Source organism: Culex quinquefasciatus, chromosome 3 (genome assembly GCF_015732765.1).
Source record: "Culex quinquefasciatus strain JHB chromosome 3, VPISU_Cqui_1.0_pri_paternal, whole genome shotgun sequence".
Classification (NCBI taxonomy): domain Eukaryota; kingdom Metazoa; phylum Arthropoda; class Insecta; order Diptera; family Culicidae; genus Culex; species Culex quinquefasciatus.
Genome location: NC_051863.1, coordinates 161,525,799 through 161,547,635, shown reverse-complemented (window position 1 = coordinate 161,547,635; position 21,837 = coordinate 161,525,799). Strand labels below are relative to the sequence as shown.

Sequence of the window (21,837 nt, the reverse complement as noted above, 5' to 3'; positions counted from 1 at the left end):
GGTAAATTGTTTGTCTTTCTGAAAGAAATCTCTTGTTAAAATTGATAAAACTATTTTCAATTCTAATGATATTCGTAGTTAAGTTTAAATAACACACTTTATTTTTTTATCAGTTGGTCTTCTTGGGAGTCCTTCGCTAAATGACATAACGTCATGATTCGAATTCCCGGAGGCTTCGAAACCCGGACACCTCATCTTGTTTTATCAATTATTTAGTTATAAGTTCACATAATTATTGTCAAATCTTTGTCATTTGATGAATTCTAACATCAACTAATTTCAAACATGTTTAGACGCTGTAGCCAATGCTAAAACAATTAAATTAAATAAAAACATAAGTTTACCAAAACAGTGAAACATTTCGCTGAAATATTTCATAGGCGTTCGAAGCACCGGGAAGGCAAAGCTGAAATTTAATGTTCTGATTTCATTAAATTCTAGCAATTGTTATACAAAATATCGATTGTTTTGATGTAAACAGCTTATTTGAAACCTAAAGAATGCCATTCACTTAAATTTCAGTCCAAATTTGTGCTATTCATAAGCAAAATCGAGTGTCCGGAATGTGAATCAAAAGTGTCCGGATTTCGAGTCTGGCATTCTTTTAAAATTTACTGTTTGAACTACATCTTGATGATATTTTTTTATATTTCCAGCTTTTTACACGATTTTTTGCCCGCTCTAATAAAAACGATATGCTACTAAGTGTCCGGATTTCAGATCATGACGTTATCATCTGCTTCCTTCTACACTGAATGACATACGAGTTAACCCGGAAATTTTCAAATTTAACTGAATCTGATTTTGAAAACATAAAAAAATCAATATGATAACAGAGATTTTAATTAATTTCAGTACATTAACTAACCTGTAATGAAAATACCATTGATCACTATTGACTTTCTACAACCCAACCCTGCCTCTTGACGGGCCTCGATCTTAAAAAAATATCAAATTCTAATGTTCATCCAATTTGGAATCATCAAAATGCATTGAAAGGTAAAACTTATGCATGTTGAGAAAATGTTTGGTTTCATGAATTGACTGGTTTCATTTAAATTTATCAGTGTTTTAAAGAAAAACATACACAGAAAAAAATAATGTAAATTTGGAAGCTGTTATTTTGGATGGTTGAATATTACCTCTTTTATGATGTAATTTTACCTCAATTCAGACTGAAAAAGTGACATTACACCAGAAAAGTGGTAAAATTACACATTTCCAGAGGTAAAATTACACCTTTTTTCTGACATAAAAGATGTACCCCTTCCCAGATGTAATATTACCATGATTTTTTTTCTGTGTAGTTTTATGTCGCAGATTATGTTTTACCAATTCGTTGAGACTTAACAGCTAATGGTTTAAGTATTTACTAAAAAATGTATAAAATTCTTAACAAGCGAAAGACTTATTTGGAAATAATGAAAAAAGAAAATAGCAGAAAAATCCAAAACTAAATATTGAAGCTGATAAACATTATAAAAAAAACCTATTTAATGAGATAACATAAAACAAGAAAAGTGTACAGCAGTTCCTTAGGAAGGCTAAAATCTTTCTTTCTTCTCTTTTCTAAAAAAATAAAAGTACTTCAATTTGACTCAAAATTGGAGTGGGGGTTCTTTAGCAGAAATAATTCGACCCTCATTTTTTGCTTCACCATTACGGTGACCTACGTTTGCCAATTTCATCGATTTTAGCAAAAACAAAGTTTTCGTTAAATAAAGGTGGCTCAAAATAACCTCCTGAGCATGGAAAACGGTTAAATAACAACATATATTTGTTTTTTCAGATGAGAAAAAAGAAGTATTAGTTACAGAAAATTAAAATCTAAATTATTTGCTCTACAGCAGCGATTCTCAACCTTCTTCTAGGCTGGTACCCCCTACCGTGTAAATCAAGTAGGCCCGGTACCCCCGTTGAGAATCGCTGCTCTACAGCATTGCCTTGGCGTTCTCGATTCCGAGATTCCTACTCGAAACTAGGTGTCCAAAGGCTTGATTGTTGAGGCAATTGCAAACCTCTTTTTACACCTTAGCTTCCATCCACCCCGGGATTCGAACTGACGACCTTTGGATTGTTAGTCCAACTGCCTACCATCGACTCCATCGAGACAGGACCCAGGGAGACGACTCCTACACCTGGACTGAGCTAACGACCTAACCCTTAAGGTTAGACCGGGACCAACATTTACTTCCCTGTCGGGACATTCTGGGATCGAACCCAGGCCGACTAGGTGCGAGGCATCCAAGCTTACCCCTACACCACGGGTCGCGGAATTGTAAACTACACCTACTTAACTAAATCTGCTTTACTTCTGAACTTTTACAAAATTAAGGCATGATGCTTGATCAATATTTGCAATTAAATTAAGAAGTTTTCATTCATCAACCGGTTTAACGGTATGCAGCAAGGCGAAAACATTACACTTAATTCCATCTTTCGCTTAACCCAAAATAAATTATCCCCCCACGAAGGTACGTACAAGCTTATAATAATATCACCCTGCTGGCTGCACTTTGCCCAGCAAAAGCCACCGCGGGCAGCACTGTCGCTCGGATCCAAAAAACCGGAAAATTAACTGGCTAATGATGTTTTGAGAGGTTTGTGTTTTTGGCAGTTTCATTTTTGACTCCTTGTCCTGTGAGCTGCGTCTCTTGGTTTCTCTTTTTGAATTCTGCCCGGACATGCGCAGATTGGGAAAGGATGATTTATAGGAGAAAGCTGAAACTGTTAACTCAAAGTGGAGCTTTTATACTGGGACACGAAGCATTGGCGGAGAAGAAGATTTCTATTTAAAGTGAATATAACTGAAAAAATTAAATTTGCTCGGACTAGAAATGTATTTAATCACACTCAATAACATTTTTTTTGTATATTTCACATGCCAAGCACGGACGCCAATGAATTTTCCACTTATCCTGCTCTTTTACTGAATTGTAAAGCTTTCTTTTCAAGACACAATATTATGTTTACGTTGTTCGTAACGGAAAACGAAAGGAAGCACGTCGTTTCATTTTCAAGGGGAGAACAGATCATGTAGTATCGTTTTCTGAAGCTTATCGCTAAGCTAAATTTCTTTAATTTTGTTGACACTTGACTAATTTTATATGTTATTTTTTATTTCATTATTTATAAATCGTGTGCATTACAATACTTGCAAATATATATTTTCTAGATTACTTTTTCAAAACCAATGCGCCATGGGTTTCCTATGTACATAGGACCTTGCCTTAAAAATATTAAATATTAAAATCAGTTATTATATTTATTTATTTTTACTGCAAAAAGTACAGTTAGCATTATGTCATTTAAAGTTAGCGCAGAAATTAAAATATGAATTTTTAATGCAATTATTTTCAAATGCGCTATTCAACAAAATTGTATTGAACAATTATTTACTTATTCGTGAATTAGTTCAACGATTGTTATGTTTGTATCTTTTGACTTGTCCATCGATGACAATTTTGATCGAAAATGGTCAAAAACTACCCGAGGCTAAAGCTGGTGAAAACAATATTTTAGGATCAAGTTGTACATCTTTGGTATATTGGACAATGTTGTAGAGCATTAAATTCCCGATCAGAATCTCATTTTTGAGAACATTTGTGTATAAGCAGCGACAATTAAAAAATACACCGTAATTTTTTATTTGAAAATCGTCTTACATCGTAGTTGAATTTGCAATTGCAAAAGACATCAATTGAAATTTGATAATGTTTTTGTGATGTAACCATAACAATAACAATAGTGGAGAAGGTACTTTTTCGTTTTTCGAATTAATTGAATTCTCAACTTGCGATTCCATAATTTAAAGATCAGTGCTCTAATTGATATGGCTTAACCTGGACTGCATTTCCTCTCCCATCGTTTGAAGCACGCTGCATGCTCATAAACATAGGGGCAGGGGGGGGGGGCAGAATGGGCCACCCTTGGTTTTGGGCTTTAGCATGGATTTAAACCAACTGTAAGGCAAGGGTCTTATAAAGGACGTCAAATAACATCATCACACCGAAAACCATGAATGAATTCATTGTATTTTTCGAGTTATAAGCAAAACTGTAAATTTATTGACAAAACCACGCAAATGTTGTTTATTTCGAGTTTCTTAAATAAGCTTTCTCGAAGGTAAGATTGTTTGAAAAAGTTTGTTCAATGTTTATAATGTTATCAGGAGCTATTACGAAGGTAATCAAACAACAACGGAATCTTAAATCAGTTTAGAGGCTTGGTGGTGGAAGTGTTAAATTAAAATCCAATTGGGGGCAGAATAGACCACCCTTTTCCTGCCTTATAAAAACAAACAAAAGTTATGAAATTTTGGTTAAATGGATTATGTCGCTCCTGGTAGGTTCACAAATCACGTTTAATGCAACATTAGTTGATTTTTTAGTTGTTTTGATGCTTATTTGTAAAAATAGTATCTTATTTCAACATATTGAAACTATTTTCAAAAATGTTTGTTTTGGTAAGTGACTATTTTCATAAAAGTGGTCTAACTTCATGGAAACTATGTTAGAAAGGTCCCTTAAATTATTTATTATCTCCCTTCAACGTTTTATTAGAAAAAATGGCTTGTTTTCTAAGGTGGCCCATTCTGCCCCGCACCCAGGAAAAGTAGCCGAAACAAACTTTTTTTTTCAAAGTGGCTCAAAAATAGTTTTAAGCTAAAAATTAACATCCCAAAGCATAAGCCTATTACACTGAATTCATAAATTTGTATGTTTTTCAATGGTTTTTGGCGCATTTCACTTAGGCGGACAATTAAGCTTGATTAATTAACAATAAACCATTAACCTCAAGCTTCTAGTATTTGCTTTGCTGTACAGCGGAGAAAAAAACTAAAATATTTTCAAACGAGCTCAAACATGCTAAATATAATTCGATGCCGAATAACGCATTTTAGATTGTTTTCAGTTTATTAAAGTTTATCTTTATTTTAACTATCTTTATTAAAACTTTTCAGTTTTTTGAAAAAAAAAATCTGCTCCCAGATTTTTCGGATCAATTATTTGTGGTTTCATAAACTTTGATAAATATGATCATCTAATTTATAAAAAAAATATTTAATAGATTGCCTATTTACAAAATTCGTTTATGACCGTGTGTATACGTATCGCAATGCCAAGATTTTGTTTGATTTTTTTTAAGAATGGGCTGTTTTTCTCGGTAATTAACATATTTCTTTGATATAAAGAAACATATCTAGTTATTAAAAATAACAAAAAATATGTTAAATGTTTTTCCTCAACTGGCATGATTCTTCATGAAATAAATAATTTTGGTGGGATCTTAAACATTTAACCATTTCTATCATTTAGAACACAGTTTTGAGTAAAGCACAACAACGTTAAAAAATCTCAACTTTGTTCTGACTCAGAAGCCACTAAAACAATGTTTTAAAATATAAAATAGACATTGGGTAATTCTCTACCAACTCACACGAAATCGGGAAAAGTTGCCCCGACCCCTCTTCGATTTGCGTGAAACTTTGTCCTAAGGGGTAACTTTTGTCCCTGATCACGAATCCGAGGTCCGTTTTTTGATATCTCGTGACGGAGGGGCGGTACGACCCCTTCCATTTTTGAACATGCGAAAAAAGAGGTGTTTTTCAATAATTTGCAGCTTGAAACGGTGATGAGATAGAAATTGGTGTCAAAGAGACTTTTATGTAAAATTAGACGCCCGATTTGATGGCGTACTCAGAATTCCGAAAAAACATATTTTTCATCGAAAAAGACACTCAAAAAGTTTTAAAAATTCTCCCATTTTCCGTTACTCGACTGTGAAAAATTTTGGAACATGCCATTTTATGGGAAATTTAATGTACTTTTTGAATCTACATTGACCCAGAAGGGTCATTTTTTCATTTAGAACAAAATTTTTCATTTTAAAAATTCGTGTTTTAAAAATAACTTTGCCGGGTTATTTTTTAGAGTGTATCAATGTTTTACAAAGTTGTAGAGCAGACAATTACAAAAATTTTGATTTATGGACATAAGGGGTTTGCTTGAAAACATCACGAGTTATCGCGATTTTACGAAAAAAACGTTACTTAATCCACCCTTAGGTGGTTGGTGCCTTCCTCTCATTCAAAGGGTAATGCTATCCAAAATAGACACGCTCGTGGGAAGGTCTTTAAATTACCTATCCAAAGATAGGTCGCATGATATGTTTGGAATACGTTTTCATCTAAATATCTGAGAACTAGCCTCCAAAAAGTGTATAAATAACTCTTAAGTGCTAATAACTTTTGATAGGGTTGTCAGATCTTCAATGTTTTGGACGCGTTGGAAAGGTCTTTTGATTACCTGTTCAACGACGGGTTGCATGATAGATCCGGACAACGTTTTCATCGTGATATCTGAGATCCGGCTTCCAAAAAGTGCATAAATAACACTTAATTGCTAATAACTTTTGATAGGGTTGTCAGATCTTCAATGTATTGGTTGCGTTGGAAAGGTCTTTTAAATACCTTTCTAAAAATGTATAACATGTTGGGGTTTCTTACAAAAACCACCTCTTTTACAATCTTCCGGACTTTAGTCAAAATCGGTTTTTTTAGCATAACTTTTGAAGTACTTTACTAAACTTCATAATTTTCAATAGGGACTTATGGGACCCCAAGACGAATCGAATGAGACCAAAACGGTCCAAATCGGTTAAGCCAGTGCTGAGATAATCGAGTGCATATTTTTTGGTGCACAGACCCACATCCCTACACACACACACACACACACACACACACACACACACACACACACACACACACACACACACACAGACATTTGCTCAGAATTTGATTCTGAGTCGATAGGTATACGTGAAGGTGGGTCTACGAGGTCAAATTAAGAAGGTCCAAATCGGTTAAGCCAGTGCTGAGATAATCGAGTGCATATTTTTTGGTGCACAGACCCACATCCCTACACACACACACACACACACACACACACACACACACACACACACACACACAGACATTTGCTCAGAATTTGATTCTGAGTCGATAGGTATACGTGAAGGTGGGTCTACGAGGTCAAATTAAGAAGTTCATTTTTCGAGTGATTTTATAGCCTTTCCTCAGTAAGGTGAGGAAGGCAAAAAGTTTTGAAAAAATTACTTTTTGCGTTTCTCTTTGTTTCGTCGTCCGTGTCTGTCGCGGGTGACCATGAACGGCCATGATCGATGACGACCAACTTTTTCAAAACTTTTTTTCGTAAAATCGCGATAACTCGTGATGTTTTCAAGCAAACCCCTTATGTCTATATATCAAATTTTTTGTAATTGTCTGCTCTACAACTTTGTAGAACATTGTAACACTCTAAAAAATAACCCTGCAAAGTTAGAAAAAACACGAAATTTTAAAATGAAAAATTTTGTTCTAAATGAAAAAATGACCCTTCTGGGTCAATGTAGATTCGAAAAGTACATTAAATTTCCCATAAAATGACATGTTCCAAAAAATTTTACAGTCGAGTAACGGAAAATGGGAGAATTTTTAAAACTTTTTTAGTGTTTTTTTCGATGAAAAATACGTTTATTCGGAATTCTGAGTACGCCATCAAATCGGGCCTCTAATTTTACACAAAAGTCCCTTTGACACCAAATTTCTATCTCATCACCGTTTCAGGCTGTAAATTATTGAAAAACACCTCTTTTTTCGCATGTTCAAAAATGGAAGGGGTCGTACTGCCCCTCCGTCACGAGATATCAAAAAACAGACCTCGGATACGTGATCAGGGACAAAAGTTACCCCTTAGGACAAAGTTTCACGCAAATCGAAGAGGGTTCGGGGCAACTGCTGTGTGAGTTGGCGGAGAATTACCCCATTCTACGTATAAATCGCAGACAAGATATTTTAATATTTAATTTATTTTTCATCGCAATTAATGAAAGCTTCCTTCGTGACCAACTCTCCCTTACACATCCCTTACCCTGTATTGCTGTATACAAACAATTCACTGTAGCAAAGCCGAGTAAAATCCCGTGTACTGGGGTAGCTTTAGTGGATCCCCCTTCGTTTGAAGCTGCCTCAGCAGCACTACAGTCGTCGTTTGCCAGTGGGAAAGGTCGGACGCTTTGTGCTGCCCTTTCGCCCATCCCCAACAGGAGTAAAAAGAAAGAGCGTGTGCGTGTGTGTGAGAGTGAAGGAAAACATGGAAAATTTGGTGGCTAAAGCTCTCGATTGATTCGGGGCGAGAACACACAACATTTTTCCCGTCGATTTTCGTTTTCCGTTTTACGTTTTTTCTTTGAGTTTTGACCTGTGGTAAGTTGAATTTAGTTTAGCCAAAAGAGATGTGAGTTTGCCTTATGTTCATGTAATGGTGGAAAATCTAAACTCGTGGCATGGCCAGCATTAAAGTGGAGATTCGATGCTTGAAACATATGTTTCTGGTGGCGACGCAGGCCAGCGAGAGGTGGTGTTTTGTCGTCGTCACCATAATTTATCGATTTATTTCACTTATGTTGCGGGAAGGCAGCTTATCGTGTACCAAATACCGCAATAGCTTGCATAATATTGGCAGCATGTTTGGGACGATAACCAGGCACCGTAATTGCGTCGTGTTACAACGAGTGACACATCCTCGTATTGAAGTGGGAAACCACTCACCTGGCAAGGGTCATATATCACCTGGAATGAAAGGAAACTCGAAATGAGGAAAAGCCATTTCCCGACACTTTCTGCCCTTTGTAACAACCCCACTTTACCTCGCTTTACCTCCCTCAACAGCAAGTGTGCAGCACAGTGATAAGAAGGTTTCCGAGTGCCAGAGAGTAGAAGACCACACACATACGGAAGATGATGGCGGCAGCAGCAGCACAGAAGCAGGTTTCAATAGCGGCGGTGATCCTGATGGCGGCCCTGGTGGCCATGGTGACTGGGAGGGAAGTGCCCCAGGCGCTGCCCCAGTACGAGGCCATGGGTTCGCGGTTCGCGGATAACCCGCTGCGGCTCATGAACCAGTACTACGAGCTGATGAAGGCCCGCCGTCTGGAGGACGCCATCAACGAGCTCGAGCAGGAGGAGTATCAGGTGAGGAAATGTTCACTATTGATCAAGAAATTTCATACTGCTCTGATATTCTACAGTAAGTACAATCACGTTTCATCTTTAAGTAGTCTTAGTAAGAACTACTAGTTCTTGCAACTATATATTACTTACTCATGGTGACTCAATCTCTCGGAAGATTGTTTTTCATATATCGCTTTAAGTTAATGAAATTTATGCAATTTTTTTTGTTTTTTTTACCTTTTTCAGAACAGAAAATGACAGTTTTCATTAGATTCTGTTGATGGTATTTTGTTGAATATACTTGTGTTATCATTGATTTTTTTATTTTGAAAATTGTAACATAAAATCTAAAAAATGTAGCGGAGTATTTTTATCTATAAATTAAATGTAATGAAAAGTCGCTGTAAAATAATTTTACAACAATTAGGCCGTTGCAAACATTTCAAAAAAGTTTTTATTCTTCGATTCTAGACATGGTCGAGGAAGGGCAAAAATTAAAAAAATTTAAATAAAAAATGTAGTTACAAGCCAGAATTGAAATTCCGAATCATTTCAAAGAAAATATTGTAGGAAAATTAACAGATTTGTAATCGCTAATTTTAAAAAAAATCCGATTTTACTGTACATCGAAAACACACTAAAATAGAAAAAAAAATTAAGGAGAAGGGATAAAAATTTTGTTAAATATTTGCAATCGCCTTATTCATCTGAATTTTATCAAACTTTGTTTGCCTGAATAAGACTACACTCAACCCCCGGTAGTTGGTCACTTTTTTAGTTTGTATCCCGGTGGTTGGTCAAAGTCAAACTAAAAAGTGACGAGCTGTCACTTTTTACACGGCTTATTAAGTTTGAGGCTCAGTTCATAAAAAGGGTCATTATGACTGTACTTATTATCAAAATTTTCGTAATTGAAAGACGCAACTTTTGGTTCCCAAACATGTATAGGTCATCGCTGAAATTTTAAAGTTGCCGCAGTTTTAGAGAAAAAAGTTGATTTTTTGACTATTTCGTAATTTTCCTGTTTCCTGCAAAAAACTCAGTTTTTATTTTGATAAAATCATATCATGGAAACGTAAAGAGCGGCCGTGGCTGAGTGGTTACGGTGTTCGCTTTGTAAGCGAATGGTCATGGGTTCGATTCCCATCTGCTCCCAACGAGAAAGTATAGGAAATATAAATCTTGAAACTCTGAACATTAACGAAAAATCAAAGTCTCTCGAGTCGAGGCTCGATCCCCCGTCCTTTGGATTGGTAAGCAAAAATGCTAGCCACTAGGCCATCGCGACTTGGTGAGCTATGACTGAAATTAGGAATACTGTTACTATAATCAATTATATACACGCTGGGTCCTTGTCCATTTGACAAGGGTTCGGAAGTTCTAAATAACGTTTGAATCCGATTGGTGCAAACGTTCTTCAGGGCCGAGGAAGGCTATGTCAGATAGCTGGTGAAACGTACGCGTCAAGCATACTTTTCGGCTAGCCATTTTAAGCTCTTTGGTCCAAGACAGCTAAAATTGGATGTCAAGATATGAGACAAATTTATTAATAGCACTAAGCAGGTCATCCTAATGGCCATTTTTCCCCTTTTTTCATTTTACAAAGAATTGAATCATGAGAAAATAAAAAGTAAAGTAAGTAAATCTTTCCCAGTTCCTGAGGGGAACACCCTTGAAGAGTATCGGGGCCGGCATTTACAAAGCGGATTCAGTGGCAATTTCATTCTCAACTTAATGTTAACATGTTAAGGTTAATGATAACATTCCATAGGGTGCCTCCCTAAGGTGTCGTGATAAGGTCCAGTTTGTGACGATACACTACCTTCCCTTTACTAAGCAATCAATTCCAGAAGGGAAAAGATCACCAGTTGTGTTGATCCGAGCCGGGATTTGAACCCCGATCTGCCGCTTACTAGGCGATGGCATTTTTAAAAAAAATGTATCGTCAACAGGAGTGACATTGACAGGATTTCATTTTATTTTTGGAATATTTTTCAACTGGTAAGATTTTTCTCAAGATTGTTATTGTTTAAATATGTACTGAGGTAACACAACAGTGTCAAACAGTGTTAAAAATAATTTGAAAATTCTTATTTTGGTGATTTATTTTTGTTAATATCAGGTGTGCTAATTTTATTTTGATTTAGATTGCAGATATAATTTGAAAGAAAAAAAACAATGTTTATATTTCGTTAACTAGCTTTAAAATAAAATGCTTTTTGACAAAATACATATAAATTTTAGGTAAAATTATTTAAAAATCAGAATTTTGACTGAAATTTGTGAAAACTAGTTTTGTTTAAAAATCGTTTCTAATTGCATTTTAAACTAAATTTAAAGTGCGAATCAAAAGTTATCAATTTATACTTGAAATTTGTTTTTTTAAATGCCTATAAGTTTTAAGATTCTTTTAAATCATGTTCAAAAACACATAATTTTTATTATTTACAAACTTATTTGCCCTTCTTCTAGTGGAAAATTTTCCAAAAAAAACGAAAATTGCATTCCGTTTTCCGATTCAAAATCATGTGTAATCATGAACATTCATCAACATTTCTTAGTTATAGCTAATTAACTCATTAAAAATTTCATTTTTTTTTGAAAAATTCTTATAGAAGTACTTTGAACACTTCTCTACCACGGTCAGTATGATTCCATACTATTCCGACCGTATTTAATTTGTACTCTTCATTTTGCAGAAAAATCTCAAACCTACCAAAGTCATCCCATTTTATAATATTTTATGCGTCATTTTGTGGAACTCGAAAATCAAATCAAATTATTCGCTCTACAGCATTGCCTTGGCGTTCTCGATTCCTACTCGAAACTTGGTGTCCGAAAGCTTGATTATTGTTGAGGCAATTGCAAACCTCTTCTTACACCTAAGCTTCCATCCACCCCGGGATTCGAACTGACGACCTTTGGATTGTTAGTCCAACTGCCTACCAGCAACTTCCCCGAGGCAGGACCCAGGGAGACGACTCCTACACCTGGACTGAGCTAACGACCTAACCCGACGGAAGGCGTGGTCCGACAAAGCTCGTGTCGAAAAATGCCTCCGGGACCGTCTGGGATCGAACCCAAGCCGACTGGGTGAGAGGCTACCACGCTTACCCCTACACCACGGTTTTGTGGAACTATTTGTTTATTTTTTTTTTAACCGGTGCTTTGAAGCCTAGTTTATTATTTTTTTTTTTTGGTTTATGGGTTATAAGATTCTGAGGACCTCTAGTTCGCGAAACTTATCCAAAAATGATGAATACCCAAAAGTATGATTATGGGATATTATTCTTTTAATGAGAAAAGCTTTTTGTGTATTTAAATTGAACTACAGTCGACTCTCTGGCTTTCGATCTCCTCGATATCAATATTTCTCCATCTATCGATGGATTCTTCAGTCCCTTCAATCTGCATACTTCAATTATCTTCATTCCTCGATATTTTCTCTTGCTTGAAGGATCTCTTCCTCGACGGTCCCTTGGATTATGTTTACTTTGAAAATCTCTTCCGGTTGTCAATAATTTCACTTTCTCATGGCATGCATAGACATTTTTCTTGGCGAAACGAAGCTTTGAAGGGTGTTTGACATTAGTTTGTTTTTGTTTGATGGACGTTGCCATGATTCTCTCCCATAGCTGGGTATCAAGAAAAAAATATTTTCAATCGAGTCTTCATTTTGCATCGTTCTGTAAACTGATGATTCTCTTCCTCGACGGTCCCTTGGATATTGACAACAAAACTATCGTGCGCCTCCGTCAAAGTAAGTCATCATATTATTTTGCTGGAGACGCATGGTGTTCAAAGCTTGTTCGATGTACTGAATTTAAGATTTTTTGCTCCAAAATATTTTTTATAGATAACTCGATGCCTCTGTGCTAATTTTATGCTGCCTTCCATCATTATAAATGTTATAATTCAGGATTTATGAGCACTATATTGTGTTAAAAAAAATATTGCTCATAAATATGTAAACTTTTAAATTTTAGCCCGAACCGCTCAAACCCGTCGACACGTCGCACCTGGACAGCCCGCCGAAGCCCCGCGCCGTCGAGAACTGGCCCCACGAGAGTCACGAGTTTGGCCAGGTGACGGCCGTTTCGATCAACCGCGACGGCAACCCGGTCATATTCCATCGGGGCCACCGCACCTGGACCGCCGAGTGAGTCTGCTTTGCGTATTTCTTGTAATTAACACAAATTGATCGAAATTCTTAACATTTTCAGGAGCTTCAACGCGACCAACCACTATCAGCTGATTGCGGATGGACCTATTGAGGACAGTACCATCCTGACGCTGAGTGCGGCCACCGGGGCCGTAATCGACGAGAGTGGCGGCGGGATCTTCTACATGCCACATGGAATGACTATTGACCGAAATGGAAACATGTGGCTGACGGATGTGGCCCTGCACCAGGTGTTCAAGTTCATGCCGGGCCATGACTATCCGAGCATTACGGTGGGACGCCGGTTTGAGCCGGGTTCGACCCGGAACCATCTGTGCAAACCGACTGCCGTGGCGGTGGCCACCACCGGAGAGGTCTTCATCGCAGACGGGTACTGCAACAATCGGTTGTTGAAGCTGAACGCCGCTGGACGACTGATCAGGACCATTCCGCAGCCGCCGGAGTTTCTGTCGCTGCAGGTTCCTCATGGACTAACGCTGCTGGAGCATTTGGATTTGATTTGCGTGGCTGATCGCGAGAATATGCGAGTCGTTTGTCCCAAGTAAGATTTGTTTCTTTTTTTTTTGTAAATCCAAAGATGTTCACAACTGTTTTCTCATCCACCAGGGCCGGTCTGAAAACGACCTTCGGCGAGGGCACCCAAGCGGCCACCATCCAGGAGCCCGACCTCGGACACGTGTACGATGTGGCATCCTACGGCGATCTGGTTTACGCGATCAACGGACCCACGGCCGACATGATTCCAGTTCGTGGCTTCACCATCGATCCCCGATCGGAAACGATCATCGACCACTGGGGCAAGTTCCAGAACCCGCACTCGATCGCGTTCTGCCCGAACGGATCGGCCATGTACGTCACCGAAATTGGCCCGAACAAAATCTGGAAGTTCGAGCTGGTGTAAACTGGGTTAGAGAAAAAAAAAGCACACAACCAAGAACCAAGTCAATCGAGGATTTATTCATGCTGCAGTTTAAGAACAATTCACAGAGAAAAAACAATGTAACCAGCCACAATGTTTATAGAAATAATAACAGTGCGTGGAAAATAGCAACAACAATAATGTGTAAATCATCAAATATTCCAAGCAAACTTGTCTACTGCAAAAAAATAAAATGGTATGTAATATTCATCAAAAATAATATCCACTAAGAAGTAGAATCAAATATCCACTACAAAAAGGGGAATGATGGCAGATGAAAAATGACCACAAAACCATCGTGGTCATCGATGAAGAACGAACAGAGAACTGTAGCTAAACAAAAAAAAAAAACATAAATTTCCAGTCGTACTTTTATACGCTTTTTCCTTTTAAGTTTTCTGAAAACGTTTTGGGGGTCATCATTATATCTCAACAAATATATTATCAGTAAAATGAAAATAAATATGATATATTCCGTTACTGTTTTCCGTTAGATTGCTCGGTTTATGAAACCGGCTAGTATTAAACTCACTCTTACATTCAGCGATTAATCTACACAGTAGTGTTGAACCAATTTGTATCAGTGTTAGACATGTTACTGCAAAATAAAAAAAAAAAAACAAAAATGAAATGTATTTAGACAATGTTGGCGTATCAACTCTTATATTATAAACCTGTACTGTGCACTTCTGCAAGAGAACAAAATACAAAAAACAGAACAAACAAACAGATATCAAATGTCATTAAAAAAATGCTGCTATTATAGAGCAATGTATAATAAACATTTATACGTAGTATACAAAAAAAATGGTTTCAGTTGAATTAAATCACATTTCGTTGGATTTTGGACAACAATTTGTCTGCACATTTTCAATTCATGAAAAGAGAACATCGATTCTTCTTCCTTCTTCTAGGCTGGCACTCTGCAATGTATGTACCTAGTGCAGGTAGATTGTCACTCGCATTGAGATTGAGAGTTGGTAAAGGTCCTCAGAATCAAGTGCAATTCGGGTCAAAAAAATTCTACAACTTAACGGTGCACATCAACCAAATCTTTTGCACCCAGATTTGTGTTACAAACATTTTTGTATCTCCAAAACTATGAATACTATTATGGATTTAGCTCGTAGCTGGATTTTCTGGCATCTTCTCACGGTCATTGGAAACGGTCGTGGATAAACCTAGGGGTTCCCAGTTGGAGTGAAAAAAAATTTGTAGAAAAATTATGGATTAAAAATTTGCTTTTTTATCACTTCTCCGACATCAGGAATAATTGTTTGAACATGCTCGCAATTATTCGGTCGGAAAATATTATTTTTCTTGAAAAAACTTTCATGTTAATTACATGATCACCCCTAATTCTGGCTCGATGCCGCCATCATGCGACCGCGTGCACGAAGAACTCCTTGAAGTCATAACCTGGATATCTACCTGATCAACGACGGTTTATATGGGTGAATTAACCAAGGTATAGCTTCAGGTAGCTTCAGTGGACCACGATGGATACCCTTCGCCATGTTGGATTATTATGGGTCCTCCAGGAACTCCCGGGAGTTATGATCTGATGATCTACCAGATCAACGGTGGTCTATATGGGTGTATTAATCATCCACTGAAAAAAACCAGCATAGCAAAATCAAATGTTTTTTCACGTGAGCTACTCCAAAAACCAACACGATAACTTTACGTGCTTTTCCTTTGACTCTCATATGCTTTTCATTTCAAATGAACGTGAAATTCATTCAGCTCCAACTGATCATTGGCAAACAAGCATTCACTCATTTTTCGCATGGTGTTCACGTGAGACTCAAATGAATTTCACTTGAATTTGCCCCAATCGGCTTGTCCTTTGGTTTTGAAGTGTAAGTCACGTGAGATTCAAATGAATTTAATTTTGATTTGCTCCAATCGACTTGTTCTTTGTTTTCCAAGTGAAATTCACGTTAGTTTCAAATGCTATCGATGACGAAAATTTATCCCAAAGCAAGATGGCCTGTTTCATAAAGTCCGAGCTAGAGCTCGCGTTCTTAATTAGGATTTCTTCCTAAAAAAAAGTGGATTATTTTTAATAATATGGTAAGTAATTCCTAATGACAGAATTCAATATTTAATACTAAGCAGAAAATTTCTAATAATTCTCCAGGTAATCACGGATAGGATAATTTCCGGCGAAACCTAGGGATTCCCATGGAAGAGGACTTTCGAAGACCCCCGTCCAGGCTTGTTCCGGTGTGAGAGAGATCCGCTGATCGTCCAGAATCTTTTTTTAAGTGTGAATCGTTCTCTGAAAAGTGAAGTTTTTGATTAACGCCTAAACTCCCAAGCTCGAGAAAAGGGGGGAATTTCCATACAAATTCCCCCTATTTCTTGAGCTTGGGAGTGCAGGTGTTGATCATGCAAAAGTGTTTGTTAAGTGTTGTTTATGTTATATAAATAAAGGCAAAAATCTAAAAGATATTACATGTATTTTTATTTTACAACCACAAATATAGAATAGACAAAAAATATGCTCTATAAAACCTTCACTTGAAAATGAAAAGAAAATCATTTGGTTTTAATGTGCAATCCATTTCTATCCCATAAATATTTCATGTGATAATCATGTGGGATGACACGTGAGGTTAACGTGTTTTGCATTTGAATTCATCGCGTCTTGCGATGACAAATTTCTAAGTGATTTGCACATGACATTCACATGTAAAGTCGTATGGGGCAGATTCACGTGTGAAACATGTGATATTGCTATGTGACTTTCTTTCAGTGTCGGTATAGCTTCAAGTAGCTTCAGTAAACCACGACCCATAACAATCTAACACGGCGAAGAAAATTGTTTTTTTATTTATTAAATAAAAAAAATGTTTTTATTTTTGATTTTTCTTAATTTTAATTTTTATCCAATTTTTAAATGTTTTTAATTTTTTTTTTATTTTTTTTGTAATTTTTTTATTTTTCTTATTTTTTTATTTTTTTTATTTTTAACTAGTGTAAAATGCATTTTAAAACACTTTTTTCATTTAAATGTGAAGACTATTATTTAAATTTTTATATTTTTTTATTTTTTTGCCCCCCGCCTTGACCTCGGCCAGGGCCGAGGGACAAAAACTTTTTTTAAATATTTGCATTGGCCTAAATTTAAAAAAAAAATACATCATTTTAACTTTTTTTATTTTCTTAAATTTTTAAAACTTTTTAATTTTTTTTAAATTTTCTAAATTTTTTAATTTTGTTTTTATTTTTTTTAATTTTTTTTGTTTTTTATTCTTTTTATTTTTTTTAAATTTTTTTTTAATTTAAAAAAAAATTGAAATTTTTTTATTTTTTTTTTAAATTTTTTCATTTTTTTTTAATTTTTTAATTTTTTTTTAAATTTTTGATTTTTTTAATTTTTAAATTTTTTAATTTAATTTTTTACTTTTAAGAAATTTTGTTAATTTTTTATTTTTTTCATTTTTTTAATTTGTTTAAATTTTTTTATTTTTTTTTATTTTCTTAATTTTTTAAACTTTTAAAGTTTTTATGTTATTAATTAAATTTTTATTTTTTTTTCAATTTTCTTTTATTTTTTAAATCTTTATATTTTTTATTTTTAATTTTTTTATTTTTTTGACTTTTTAATTAAAAAAAAAAATTTATGTCTTTAATTAAATTTTTATTTTTTTTTTCATCTTTTTAATTTTTTTTTTATTTGGATTTTTTTTTAATTTTTTTAATTTTCTTAAAACTTTAATTTTTTCTATTTTTTTTTTAATTTTGTATTTTTTTATACACAAAAAACAATTTAATTTTTTTCCGTGCATGATTCAGTTTTCCGTGCAACATTTCTTTTGCCGCAGTAGCAAACCAGCAGAATAGCGGGTAGCAAAGTGAAATCCCGAAGAACTGAGAGCAAATTTGCTACCGCGACAGGTACCGCAGTAAGGTTGACGTCGCGTGCAAATTTGATTTGTTTCGATGTTTGCTACCCGCGCTGGAGATGCACTAAATGAGATGAAGGCACCAACAACCTGTCTGCCTTTGTGGATCAATCGGATCGCGCACTGGACTCACAAAATTCTCTACAATTTTTATTTTTGGACTTGCAAAGAAAAAAATAAATCCCAAAATGAGTTTTTCTACGATTTACCAATTCGACTTTTAATTTTCAATCGATTGATTAAATTTCCAATGTTTTTTTTAATGTTTTTAGATTTTTGAAATTACGACTTACGTTTCAAAAGGACTTAAATCATTTTTATTATTATCATACTACATAATAATAATAAATTGTGCAAATTTTGAGCCCAATCGGTTAAAGTTCAGGGTCGCTTCTGAGCGTTGAAGATTTAATTGGATAAATCACAAAACTTTATGAGGAAAAATATCGCTTCAGGGTTATTCATTGAATACTTTTCGGATTTAGAGTACAAAGAAGATCAGCGATTTTAACAGCAATATTTTGAATATTTGTTTTATTGAAAACATTTAATCACGAAGAGTCGAAATTTCGGTGGTCGTCACTTCAAGTTCACTTTTTTTACCAACTAGACTTTTCTAAACTAGAGCTGCCCGCTGTTTCTAGCTAATGTTTGATTTTTAAAATTCTTCGTTCCGTTACTAGCTACCAGCAATTATCTTAATCTTAAACCGAGTAAAAAAATGTCTGCTTCTTTTTTTTTGCATCTTTATGGCATTCAGCTCACGCTGCCTTTTTTAAACAATTCCAATGAGATCATTTCGATTTGAGATGGATTAATTTTTTTGCTCGTGTTGTTAGTAAATTTCAAGTCTTTTGTTCAGCTACTAATTGTAATGTTTTATCAAAATCGAAACGGATCAGTGAAAAATAATTTCTTATCTTGACAGGGAGGCACGTTTTTCTTTACAATTGGAATGTATATTTGTTTTGATTCTGGTTTTGTGGAATGCATTTCGGTTTCTAAAAATTATAGAATAAAAATTACCCTATACGTCTACTAGCTATTGCCCCCGAAAAGGGTGTCACTCGTTCGGTGGTCGGACTCGGGACACGAGGAAAAGTTTGCCTTTTCCCGGTCCGATCCTGTCGAAATCTGTCGTTAGGAATGAAAGGCACTTATTGCATTTTTACTATACTATACAACAAGAAACGGCTTTGAGATTCGTTCGTTTGCTTAAAAATTCTTACGCGATGACTTAAAATCCACATTTGTTTCTGCTTGCTGGCAATTCCGTTTAAGCTATTTTATATTGCACACGCGCCGCGTTTCTAAATCTAAATTTTCCACTCTTTTAAAAATTTCACCACCCGATTGAGTTCGTTGAGCCACGCTTTGAGCTCGTTGTTTGTGTCGGCCGAGAGTAGGTAGTTCTTAGTGTTATCACATACTTGCTGATTTTGCTGCTGCTGCTGCTCTTTTTGCTGCTGATGAAGATCGTGACTGTGGCCACTGTCGCTGCCGTTGTGGGTCTGATGGTGCTGCTGCTGCTGGTTGGCCGAATCCGAGTCCTTGTAGCTGCCGATGCCGCTGCTGCTGCAGCTGCCCGTGCCCTTGACGAACACGTCCAGCCGGAAGGTGCGCGGCCGGGAGCAGGTGGCGCGGTCGGCCGGGGTCACCTCGTCGTCCAGGCACTTGGCCAGGTCGATCTGGAGCGTTGGAAGCTGAAACGGATCAAAAGTAGAGTTAAATTTCTGGATTGATTTGAAGTGTTTCCCAACTCACCTTCTCCTGGCACTCTTGCGGGTAGTTCCAAAACTCCAGCACGAAACCGTTTACGCGGCACCAGCGCCGGTTCCAGTCCGTGCGGCCGTTCCGGCCGTTTTCCCCCACCGTCAGGAAGCCGCTCATGTCCGAGTCGACGAAGACGATCTCGCTCTTGATGCTCATGCCGAGACTTCCAAGCAGGTTCGAGCTGTACGCCATCGAGTCGAGCGGAAGGTATTTGAAGTCTTCGACGAGGTAGACCAGATTGTGGTCGTCCCGTCGGCGGACCATCTGCTGGAAGTTGTTGGACGCGGAGTAGTAGGGCGAGTGGCGGAACTGTTCCGCCAGCTGGTCGCTCGGCGAGGGGTGGCCCTTCGAGGGGAGCAGGCTGAACGAGGTCAGCGTGATGAAGCCTTGCGATTTGAAGCGGCTGAACTCGTTGTCGTAGTCGAAGTTCTTGGGCGAGCCAGAACGGTTGAGTGAGAGTAGCTTTGAGGGGCTAAGGAGCTTTGGAGGGCTCGGGCAGGCGCCGAGGATGTTCTTATTTTCCTGAAGAAGACAGAAAATTGTTAGAACTTTGTTTGAGGACATTCTTCAAAAGTCGAACTTACCTTTTTCAGGTGATACTTGCTCTCGAAGCTGTAGTTCTTGGCGTTCTTCCGCAACCTCAGCACAAACACCTCCACCCGAATCTCGTAGTCGGCGTCCAGCTCCAGAAACTTAATCTCACAGTTGCGGAAGTACACGCGATCTTCGCTGCGTTCCTTCGCCAGCGTGGCCTTCACCTGGTTCTTGTACGAACACACCACCACGTAAAAGTAGTTAAACAGCATGTCGCGCACGGCGGCGTCCTTCAGTGGGAACTCAAAGTGATTCAACGCAACAACGCCAACCTTTTTCGAATCGCACGGAACTTTTCCGTTCGCGTTGTAATCGATCTTGCTGAGCTCGTTACGGGCGGCTGTTTCTTTCAGCGTCGAAAGTAGCAACAACCTTTCGGCTTCAATCAGCTCAGAAGAACACTCAAACTCTCGCGTGTTCCGGCAGATCGCCAACGCTTGCTTCAGCTGCTTCTTGGTGTCGCACTGCGTCTTAATCTGACCAACTAGTTCCGCCAAGTAAGCATTGCTCAGCTCAACCAGCGATCCCTCGTTGCTCAGCGATTGGTAAATCTCCTCCGTCTCCGAATCCTCAGCATACTTCCTCCCATAAGCACTCACATCGAACCCCACCCGGTCCCGCTCCTCCCCCTTCCTCGGAGTCCCCCCACCACTCTTCGTCTCGAAATAATTCTCAATCTTCCGCTGCTCGTTCTTGATAAAGTTGCGACTCTTCCGAAACGACGACCTCAACCGATCCTTAAAGCTCCGATAGATGCCACTCCCATTAACCCTGCCCTTCCCGGAAGAAGACGACGGTGACGACGCCGGCGAACTCTCCACCGGCGACACCCCAACCGAATACGCGTCCTCATCCCCATGCCCACTCATCAGCTCGGAAACGTTGTCCGTGTCGATGCTACCCCCACAAACCTCCTCCCCATCACCACCAACCTCTTTTTCAAGCGTCATCGCGTCAACGGTGTCGATTCCCGTGGCGGTTGCGGTTACGTACGCGGCGCCGTCCGATTCCGTGTCGATGGTCCCAATCTCCGAGATGGTGATGTGCTCGTGCAGCGAAACGATCAGCTCGTCCAGGCCGCGGTCTTCGTACTTCTGGAGGGATTCGGCCTAGAATGGGAAAGTGGTCAGCGGTCAGCGATCAAAGTTGTGGCATTTTGTGGGGGGGAGGTAGAGAGTTGATGGTTTCACTACCTCTTGAAAGTGTCTACCTTGGATCAGATGACCGTTACAATAAAATATGCACCGCAACATTGGGGCAAAATGCACCAGGTAAAAGCAGTTTTCACTAGTCACCACTAGATGACACCGCTGTTTTTACAAAAGAGCTTCACAGCGGTGCATTTTGTCCCGATTACGCTTTTTGCAGAAAATTTAATTAAAAATGCATTTTTTATGTTTTTAGACTCATCTATCTTGTTTAAAAATCCTAATGAAAACAC

General features: G+C 37.5%; 2 protein-coding genes across 3 annotated transcripts in view; one reads left to right on the top strand and one right to left on the bottom strand.

Annotated features, from left to right (window-relative positions):
• The first annotated feature begins 7,980 nt into the window (after nucleotides 1-7,980).
• Nucleotides 7,981-14,759, top strand: LOC6037310 (peptidyl-alpha-hydroxyglycine alpha-amidating lyase 2). Its single transcript, XM_038263674.1, has 5 exons — nucleotides 7,981-8,266; nucleotides 8,732-9,034; nucleotides 13,000-13,172; nucleotides 13,237-13,737; nucleotides 13,803-14,759. Exons 2-5 carry the CDS (start codon nucleotides 8,801-8,803, stop codon nucleotides 14,095-14,097), a joined length of 1,203 nt encoding a protein of 400 aa, XP_038119602.1. The 5' UTR covers nucleotides 7,981-8,266; nucleotides 8,732-8,800; the 3' UTR covers nucleotides 14,098-14,759.
• A 4,318-nt stretch (nucleotides 14,760-19,077) lies between these two features.
• The window catches only part of LOC6037311, a 69,560-nt gene continuing 66,800 nt past the window's right edge, over nucleotides 19,078-21,837 (bottom strand). For both annotated transcript variants that reach the window (XM_038259606.1, XM_038259607.1), the window contains 3 exons: nucleotides 20,387-21,505; nucleotides 19,794-20,324; nucleotides 19,078-19,732 (listed from right to left, as the gene is read on the bottom strand). In XM_038259606.1, coding sequence (XP_038115534.1) covers nucleotides 19,346-19,732; nucleotides 19,794-20,324; nucleotides 20,387-21,505 — 2,037 coding nt within the window. In that variant the 3' untranslated portion in view covers nucleotides 19,078-19,345. The remainder of the gene's footprint in view (nucleotides 19,733-19,793; nucleotides 20,325-20,386; nucleotides 21,506-21,837) is intronic.

Coding starts and splice junctions, on each gene's coding strand:
- LOC6037310 (XM_038263674.1), top strand. CDS start 8,801: ATGATGGCGGCAGCAGCAGCACAGAAGCAGGTTTCAATAGCGGCGGTG. Junction 9,035..12,999: donor TCGAGCAGGAGGAGTATCAG/GTGAGGAAATGT, acceptor TTTAAATTTTAG/CCCGAACCGCTCAAACCCGT. Junction 13,173..13,236: donor CACCGCACCTGGACCGCCGA/GTGAGTCTGCTT, acceptor TAACATTTTCAG/GAGCTTCAACGCGACCAACC.